At 52.5% G+C, this 9,545-nt stretch overlaps 1 protein-coding gene across 4 annotated transcripts in view; it reads right to left on the bottom strand.

Annotated features, from left to right (window-relative positions):
- Positions 1-1,290: 1,290 nt before the first annotated feature.
- The window catches only part of Crtc2 (CREB regulated transcription coactivator 2), a 13,039-nt gene continuing 4,784 nt past the window's right edge, over positions 1,291-9,545 (bottom strand). For 2 of the 4 annotated variants that reach the window (XM_023713736.1, XM_023713737.1), the window contains exons 4-14: positions 8,598-8,659; positions 6,788-6,856; positions 6,534-6,637; positions 6,426-6,455; positions 6,213-6,307; positions 6,077-6,126; positions 5,710-5,954; positions 4,982-5,385; positions 2,668-2,937; positions 2,059-2,245; positions 1,323-1,948 (exon numbers count right to left, since the gene is read on the bottom strand). In XM_023713736.1, the coding sequence (XP_023569504.1) occupies positions 1,728-1,948; positions 2,059-2,245; positions 2,668-2,937; positions 4,982-5,385; positions 5,710-5,954; positions 6,077-6,126; positions 6,213-6,307; positions 6,426-6,455; positions 6,534-6,637; positions 6,788-6,856; positions 8,598-8,659 (1,737 nt within the window). In that variant the 3' untranslated portion in view covers positions 1,323-1,727. Of the gene's footprint in view, positions 1,949-2,058; positions 2,246-2,404; positions 2,545-2,667; positions 2,938-4,981; positions 5,386-5,709; positions 5,955-6,076; positions 6,127-6,212; positions 6,308-6,425; positions 6,456-6,533; positions 6,638-6,787; positions 6,857-8,597; positions 8,660-9,545 lie in introns of those variants that run through there. The other 2 variants (XM_004629828.2, XM_023713738.1) reach the window with 2 other exon arrangements.

The raw sequence follows: 9,545 nt of genomic DNA, 5'->3' as shown, positions 1-9,545 counted from the left end.
GGGCGGGCTGGCGGGCCGGCGGGCGGTGGGGCTACCCGGCCCCGGACATGGCGCCCCCGATTCGGGCGCCGCGCCCGCCCGCCCAAGCGGCGAGCGGAGAAAGAAGAGGCGCCGAGGGCAGCGGGGCGCCGGGAAGGGAGAGCTGGGCGGTCCCAGCGTCCCTGCCGCGCTGCGCCACCGGGGACTGTGCTGCCGCGCCGCGAGCTGGGGCCGCACGGTCCTGCCCGCTACGGCGGCGCTGGGGGCCCGGCGCTCGTCCACGCGCCCCGCTTTCTCTACTCCCCCCACACCCCTCCCGGACCGCGGGCGCCGCTACCCCCCCGCCTCGGCCGGCGGCGGCCTGTGACCCGGGCTAGCGCCTGCCCAGCGCCCAGCCGCCTGCAGCGCGACCCCTGGCGGCTGGGAGGGCTCCCTGCACCCAGCGGGTTTCCCCAAGCTCAGTCGATGCCAGGGACACCGAACCCAGCTGGCCCTGAAGGCGGAGGAGCATCCCCGTCCACCCTGGGTCCCACAATCTGATGCGGTATGCAGGCTGGGCCACAGTAGAGGCCTGAAAGCCTAGTCCTGGGGAGGTCTCAGGTGGCTCCCCCTATTTTCAGGTTTAGGGTACAGTGCGTTTCCTACAGGCCACAGCCAGCAGTTCTCCGTTTTTCTGAAAACAACGAAAGCTTTGGAAAGAGGGAAGTGAGAAGCCAGGAAGGTAGGGAGTCTAATGGCACAAGAGGGGTAACAGGATGGCCAAGTGGGGAAAAGGCAGAGACCTAGGACTGAGGCAGAATAAAGAAACCTTTTCACAACATGGCTGGAAAGCAGGAACTGCTGAATTAAAACTCAGATTAAACAAGAGTAGATAAGGTGGAGGGTGAGGGTGTGGGAGGGCTCCCTTGAGACAGGAACTTGGGGTCTGAAGCTTGCCTAGGTCCTTGAGGCATAAAGGAGCATAAACTTGAGCCAGGCAGTTCTCTGGAATTCAGCTGTTAAAATCTGTTCTCAGAAGCCAGGCCAGGGGCTGAAGAAAAGTAGTAACTTATTTGACCAGTCAGGGTCCCTGCAACTGATGCTGTCTGTAACACAGCCCCAAACATGAGAGCACAAGGTGAAATCCTGTTGTCAGGAAACTTCCATCCTGTGGTCCCATCCAATTTGAGGTACAAATTCTGATACTGATGAGGCTTCCTCAAATCATAGTAGTACTGAAAAGATGCAAAAAGCTTAATAGATAAAGATCCCCATGGCCCGGGAACACCCTAGATCTCCAGCTATAGGCCAAACAGCAGCCAACCACACCAAGGATTTAAAATGATTTTTTATTAACATATAATATATTTAATAAAAAATAATATCCACTCTGGCTCTCTCCTCCATTGCAAAGGGAAGAGTGGTGAGGAGGGGCTGGCACTGCCCACCCCTAGGCATCCGGACAAGCCCTGCCTCCGGGGTTCCCTCTACCCCCTGCTTTCCAACAGGCTCTAACCTCCAGACAGACGGTTTTCAAAGTTACAAGTGCTTTAGGCCCTCCCTTGAGCTCCCCTGGGGCCCTCCATTATGTGGAACCCAGGAGCCACCTGGACAAACCCCTTGCCACTTCTCATTCTTAGAATCCTTCATTCATGTCAGAAAGAGAATCTGGGGGCAGAGAGTGGAGTCTCTACTGGCCAGGGGAAGGGAGGAAAGGGACAGTGTTGGGGCAAAGTTAAGAAAAAGGATGGTGGTGAGGCCCCCAGCAATCACTGGAGCCGATCACTGCGGAAGGAATCCTCCACGGCAGGATCAGGCAGCAAGGCGCAGGGGTCGCTCAGCATGTTTAGCCCTTCCAGGCCCAATGGCTCCATGTGCAGCTCATCTTCCAGCCCCAGCCCCAGATCCAAGCCAGCTGCCGACACCTCAAAACCAGGAACTCCAGCCAGGGCTGCAGCAATCTCCTTCGAGAAACCTGGAGAGGAGTCTCCTGTGGGTAGAAAAGGAAGATGAGGACCCCATGCCCTATGATCCCCCAAGAGCCCTCAACCGCTTATTATGTCAGCAAAGCTATCACTGCCTTCTTCCACTTCCACTCACCTGTGAGGATGATATTAGGTCCTGAGCCATGGCGGGAACAATGGGTCAAGTTCTGGTGGTTGAGTGTGTGAGGGTCCTGGGGGCCACCTGCTGGCCCCTCACCCCCTAAAAATCCAGGCCCTTCAGAAAAACCAGAGGAACCCAGCACCAGGCTGGTGGATGGAGTCTCCATGCTGAATGTCTCTGGCTAAGGACACAGACAGGCCTTAAGAAAGTCTTCTGGCATGTCTGTCCCCTTTGCCCAGCCATCTTCATCCACCCCAAGAATGGCACACAGACAGGGAGGTGGCAGCAAGCAGAGCAACAGAAGCAAGCACGGGGCCCGAAATACATGTGGGCACCGTACCTGCTGGGCCAGAGCATATGCATGCCAGGAAGAGAACGGGTCAAGGCGGGAGTCATCAAAGAGCAAGCTGAGCAGAAACGGGGGCAGGAGAAGGGGTCAAACGCAGGACGACAGGAACCCCAAGCTGGCAGTGCTGTTACCTAGGGCAAGGGAAGACCCTTTTCCCAGATCTCCCGATTTGTAGTATACCAGAGATAGCGCTGCTCAGGCCCTCAGACCTGCTCCCTGCACCCTGCCTCAGAGTGCAATCCCTGAGTACTCACGTTCCCCAAGGTGAAGTCACTCTCTGGTCTGTGGTAAGCCTGCTGCACATGTCCACTGGACCCAGAGGGGTATGGAGTCCCGTAATGAGGCTGTCTGCCTGGGGGCTGCCCACCTGAGGGCTGCACTAAACAGGCCTGAGAGGGCAGCCCTGGCTGCTGTGGAGGCTTTGGGGTGGGGGGCTGGGAAGGAAGAACCAGGCTTGGGGGACTATATGGGTATGGGGGCAGCCGCTGGTCAGTAGGCAATTTACTGGTGTCCAGGGGGACGCCCTGAAAAGAAGCAAAGAAAAAGGGGATCACTTAGCCTTCAGTGTGCTCCCCTAAGAACTCTTAATTAGGCTTCCCACTCTCTAAGCTGCATCCCTTCTAAACACAAACAGGACACAATCCCCATTGCCCCAGCCCTGGGGGTGGCAGGAGTCACTAAACAGTGCTGAGAAAGGTCAATGCAGGAAACAGATCCACTGTAGACGCAGCCCAAGCAGTGGCCAGTAACAAACACTGATGCCTGCTAATTCCACAGCGCAGCCAGGGGCTGTTGTCCTGAAGGCCTCAAGAGGCTAGAGGGAGTGAGAGAAGACAGAAGGGCAGCGGGAAAGTTCTCTTATTCCAGGTTCTCGGGGAGCAGAGTGTGCACTGGCCTGGCCTCAGTCTTCCCTGCAGAAGAGGGCAGGATGGAACACAGAGCACACATTCCAGGGAACACGATGGAAGAGGAAGACGAGGAGGAGGAGGGAGAAGAAGAAAGGTGGGTATTAGGATGAACAGCATGAGGATCAAGGGGAGAGGGAGAGGAAATGGTAAAAGAAAACAAAAGGAAAAAGCTTAAAAAGGGAAAAAGAAAAGGAAAGGAGAAAAGATCTAAGAATGTTAGCACTAAGGAAGATGCCCCTAGAGTCAGAGTTTGGAGTGCCAACCCAACTCTTCCTACCTTGCTATGTAATCTTGGGGAAGCTAATTTTCTTTCTTGGCCCATTTCTTCATCTAAACTACACAGAGGTTGGGTTCTATGAGAGTTTCTGACACTATGAATTCTATGAAAGAAGGAGGGGAAGGAGGAGATGAGATGGGACAGGCCAGAGGCCCAGGGATAAAAATCAAGATTAAAAAAAGACAGGGGGGCTGGTGGGTTAGCTCAATTGTCTTGAGCAAAATCAGTCAGGGGAAAGGGACTGTGGTTCGATCCCTAGCACCACATGCCGCACCAGAACTGCCCTTAAGGCAGCCTGAGCCAGCCAAAAAAAAAAAAAAAAAAAACCCTAAAAAAGAGAGGAACCCAGGCCGGGGAAGATAGCTCAGTAGAATAAGCACATGCCTGGCAAGCGCAAAGGCCTGAGTTCAATCCCCTGTTCCACAAAAAAAGAAAAAGAGAGAGGAACCCATGGGTGGTACATGCCAATAATCCCACCAATATGGGAGACTAAAGCATGAGGATCACAAGTTTGAGGCTAGCCTGAGCAACTTAAGTCACTTAGAACCTATCTCAAAAACAAAACAAAACAAAAAAGGTTGAAGGAGGATGATAGGGGAATGGGGAAAATAAAAAAATCAAGTTATATCATGTACAGGTACAAATTCTCAATGATGAATGTGATCATTAAGTATATCTTAAATGTACCAATAAAATCTGATTGAAGGAAAACAAACCAAAAGCAAAACAGCAGCCAAGGTTCAATCCCCAGCATGAAGAAAAAGAAAGATGAGGAGGAGAAGAGGAGGAAAAGAAAGAAAAAACAGAGGAAGAAAAACAAAGGATAAACTGCTGTTTCCCAAGCATGTGCCTAGCTAGCTAGGCATGGTGCTAGGTACTCATTTTTGCAGTCTGAACCAGGGACCACTAAGCTGCATCTCCAGGACTCTCCCTCCCTTTTAGAGACAGAGACACACTAAATTGCCTATACTGGGCTTATGCTTGTGATCCTCCTGCCTCAGCCTCCCAGACTGCCAGGATTCAGGTGTTCCACCACACCTCGCTTCTAAGTGCTTTGTGTATATCATTACATTGGATGACTACAAAACTATCCTTGTCTTATAAATGAGACTATGGAGGCTCGTGGAAGTCAAATAACCTTTTAAAGTAGATGGCTAGTGTGAAGCAGGACCAAGATTTAAAACCATACGCTTGATTCTAGGTTTGCACTCATAAACAAAGGAGGCAAGATGGATACAAAGTGGAACAGGTGGAGGACAGAGGACTGAGAGGGGAAAAGTGAGACCAGGGGTGCAGGAAGTAAGGGGGGATGTATTTGAGGAAAGGAGAAAACAGGGTAGAGGTGGGGAGGGAGACAGACACAGGGAGGGCAGCCATGCATACCTGAGTGATGGAAGACAAGGTGGGTGACATTGTTGGCGAAAACTGTTTGGGCAGCTGCTGTTGGGACCTTCTGGCGTCCACAGGGCCCGCGGGCAAACTCAGGGGGCTGAGGGGCACACGGCGGTGACGGGGGGAGGCCCCAGGGGCAGAAGCTGGGTAAGGGGGTGCACCCAGGACAGGAGAGGAAGTGGAAGAGGAAATGGAGGAAGAAAGGGCTGGGGCACTGAGTGACGGGTGGCCCAGGGAGGTGGCAGGCAGTGGATGGCGGGCCAGGGAGGAGGCGGGCAGGGAAGGGTGACTGTGGGAGCCCTGGAGCTGGGGCTGGGGACTGCTCAGGGAAGCCTGGAGATTGGGATTGCTCAGGGAGGACTGCAGGGAAGGGTGGTTGAGAGGTGAATGAAGTCCTGCAGGCACAGACAAAAACCAGAGATGCCAACATTACCATGAGAAGTGGGCCCCTCTCTGCCCAGCAGGGACAGCAGTAAGCAGAGCATGGAGGTGGCAACACGATATCCTTCCTACTCTGTCCCTGACCAAGACTGCCCACCTGGCGGTTGCTTTCAATCTGCCCCTGGGAAAAGCCACAACTACCAGTTCTTACAGGCTGAGAATGGCAGGGCGTGGCTCCTGGGACACAGGGCTGTTGGCTAGTGCCAGTCACAGGATCCCGGCTCAAACCTCCCTTCCCTTCTTCAGCGGAAGGGCACACAGCCGAGATAGCCACTCACCCGGTGCATTGTAGCTGGGGACCAAGCCCAGCCCTCCACTGATGCCCAGGTGGGTCATGGTGTGGGTCAAGTTGGAGGTGCTGCTACCCCCACTGAGGTTGGGGTACGCTGTCTCCTCAGGGTCCAGGGGGGTAGGCAGTGGTGGGGGGAAGTGCAGGTTGGTGAGGTCAGGCAGGGAGCCCCCCGTGCTCATGGCAGGTGGGAGGACAGGCACATTGGCAGGCTGGTCAGGAGATGGGAAGATGCTGGAGGCAGGGCAGAGAAAGAGGCAAATGCTGGGGAGTGGTGGGCAGGGAGAGCAGCTGCGCTCCCTCATCTCCTGGGACTTCCCATTCCTACTTTTGAGCCACCTTCTGGGGACACTTACTTAATTCCAGGGACTTCGCAGGACCGAGGTCGGGAAGAAGATGAGGACAGCTGAGAAGAGAACAACAATGTGGAAGTGAGGGTAAAGCCCCACGGTCACCCGGAGGCACTAGAGGCATGGGGGCGGGCATGCCTACCTTCTTGGTGTCCCATGGTTTCAGCAGATACTTGTCATCTAACAGGTTCTCCTCCATGGCAGGGACTTGAAATGGAAAGACTGGTGATGGGAAGGCTGGAGCAGGGGTCAGGGGGCAGGACTGGAAACAGAGGCAGGTGGGGGGAGCCCTGTTCCCACAGCAGCCCAGAGCCCCACTGGCATGGGGTGACCACTGGAGGTGAAGAGTACGTACCTTTGGCATCCATTTCGCCATCCAGAAAACCTGCGGGGAGGAGTGGAGCTGGCTGTGGGGCCCACTGGCCTTCCACGGGCACCCCAGCCAGAGAACTCGGCCACTTACCCCCGTGGCGGCTGGGCAGGGCACCAGGTGGTGTGGGGCCTGGGTAAGTGTCCTGGGAGCTGGGGTTCATCACACTTGTGTGAAGGGCAGAGTCAGAGCTCGTCCTGTAGGAAGCAGACATGAACTGGCGGCAGGGACAGTCCTCTAAGTCTCCAAGCCTGCCTGGCTGTGTCAGAATTGGGTGTGGATGAGAGAGTAGCGCCCCAGAAAGTAGGGATGAGAGGAGACAGGCCTAAAGAAGGCAAGGGCTTCACCTGTTAAGTGCAGAAGGCAGTCGAAACAGCTGGCCCTTGTCTGCAGGGAAATTGCCCCAGGGCATCGTCCTGGGGTAGAAAACAAAGCCATTGCACAATGGAGTATTACTTTACCATAAAGAAACCTAAGTCTAAAGTCTGAGTCATCTGTAGGAAAATGGATGCACCTTGAGACCAAGTATTAAGTAAAATGAATCAGACACACAAGCTAAACTATGGCATGGTTTTTCTTATATGTGAAGTCCAAACAATAAATAATTCTTTTAAATAAATAAATAAATAAATAAATAAATAAATAATTTAAAGAGCAAAATGGAGGGGATATAGTTCAGTGGCACAGCACTTACATGGCAAGCACAAGGTCATGAGTTTGATTGCATATATAAAATATATATGCATATATATACATATAAAGGAAAGTAGATAACAGAAAAGAGGGAGATTGATCCTTTGCAATTGGGTTGTTTTTATGTTTTTGAGACAAAATCTCACTTTGTAATTTAGGCTGGCCTTGAACTCACTATGTAGCCCAGGCTGGCCTTGAACTCATAGGGATCCTCTTGCCTCAGCCTCCTGAGTGCTGTTGGGAAGGGACCAAACAATGGAGAGGAAAGGAAAGTAAAAAGGGAAGTAAGAAGAGTTAAGAGTTAAGGGCCGGGGAGATGGCTCAGTAGAATAAGTGCTTGCCAAGCACAAGGGCCTAAATTCAATCCCTGGGTCCGCCAAAAAAAGTTAAGATGTTCAGGGCCCGTCAAATAGCTCAGCGGATTAAAGGGCCTGCAGGGAAGCAGGCGCAGGGGCCCAGGGTTTGATCCCCTGGCCTGCCATGCCATCCCGGCCCCCAGGGTGCGCTGAGATGCCGACTGAGACTGGGCGTGGTGCGTGCGCCTGTAATCCCAGCTCTTGGGAGGCTGTAAACAGGCAGATTATTATGAGTCTGATCTAGTAGTGAGACCCTGAACACCCTGTAGACCTTTCCTTAAAAAATACAAAAAGAGTTAAGATGTGCTATGTATATGTACTATTTTCCATGATGCACGCAATCATTATGTACTCCAAACACATACTTCTAAAAACTAAAAAGAAAGAAAGAGAGGGGCTGGTGAGATGGCTCAGTGGTCTAAAGCACCTACTTAGAACAAGCTGAACAAAGCAAAGGGACCACGGTTCAATCCCTCAGCACCACATGCCAGTCAGCCCCACCCCCTGGAGGGCTGAGCTGGCCACACACACACACATAAATAAATAAATTTTAAAAAAAAGAAAGAAAGAGGAGGAGAAAGGATGGCAATGGATAAGAAGGCAGCATGGGGGTTAGGGCGGCCAAGGTGAAAGTGGAGAGGCCTGGGCACCAAGGATCATGCCTTTTTCTTTTGTATCTTCTGATGTGAGACCCACAGATCCCATTCCCCATTCAAAGAGATCTGGAAATGCCTCAAATCCTCTCTGCTGGGACAAACTGAATGGGAATGTTGGAGCCCAGGGGCTCGGTGGATAAGAACCCTTGGAGCTCAGACAGATAGAGGAGGGGCCAGAGAGCCAGCAGTGTCCTAGTGGGCCACAGTTCTCACCTACTGCCCTCCCCGCCCCTCCTCCACCACCCCCCTACACACACCCCAGCCTGTCTATGGTTCCATTGGCTCTACTTTGGCTGGACTGGGAGGCTGGGCAACTCATGTCAACACTGCCCCAACTGGACTCTGACCACCTACTCTACTGCCATAGGAGGCCCTGTGTCCCAGCCCCTGCCCTAACCCCTACAGAACATGACAGAGTGGCAGGGAGACTCACCTGCCTGCCCTGGACTCACCTTCGCCAGCTGGACTCCGGGGGAGGAGACAAGTAGGCAGGGCTGTAGGGAGAACTGTCAATGTGAAGAGCACTCATTAAGGAAGAAAGCGCAGAGGAGATGGGTGGCATAGAAACGAGATGAAAAGACTAATGGAGCCACAAGGTAGTTATCTCAAGAAATGGAGACAGAGCCAGGATAGTGGTGCACACCCGTAATTCCACAACATGGGAGACTGAGGCAGGAGGATCACTGTAAGTTCAATTCCAGCCTGGGCTACATAATGAGCTCAGGGCCAGCCTGAACTGCATAACAAGACCCTGTCTCGAAAGAAAGAAAGAAAGAAAGAAAGAAAGAAAGAAAGAAAGAAAGAAAGAAAGAAAGAAAGAAAGAAAGAAGAGAGATACAGCCAGAGCTGAATGTGTGATCCCACTAGCTACCTGGAAGGCTGAAACAGGAGGATCATAAACTCAACCCTAACCTGGGTAACTTAGGTAGACCGTATCTCAAAGGAAAACAAATGTTAAAAAGAACTGGAGGGGCTGGGGAGATGGCTCAGTGGAGTAAGAACTTCACTGGCAAGCGCAAGGACCTGAGTTCACTCCCCGGTTCTGGAAAAAAAAAAAAAAAAAGAACTGGAGATGTAGCTCAGTTGACAGAACAACTCAGAATTCAATCCTTAGCCCTCGAAAGAAGAAACAGAAACGAAGAAAACACATACCTTTCTCCTCTACAATGTATAACAGTAGGGCCAAAGAATAAAAGAGAAAGAACCAGAGGTAGTATGTCTCAGCGGTAGAGTGCTTGCCTAACAAGCACAAGACCCTGGGTTCCAGCCCCATCAGAGAGAGAGAGAGAGAGAGAGAGAGAGAGAGAGACAGACAGACAGAGAGACAGAGAGACAGAGACAGAAAGACAGAGACAGAGAAACAGAGACAGAAATCAGGAGGCCTAGATCAATCTATGACT

Source organism: Octodon degus, unplaced genomic scaffold (assembly GCF_000260255.1).
Source record: "Octodon degus isolate 3935 unplaced genomic scaffold, OctDeg1.0 scaffold00032, whole genome shotgun sequence".
In the NCBI taxonomy this organism is placed as follows: domain Eukaryota; kingdom Metazoa; phylum Chordata; class Mammalia; order Rodentia; family Octodontidae; genus Octodon; species Octodon degus.
This window is presented reverse-complemented; position numbering and strand designations above follow the sequence as displayed.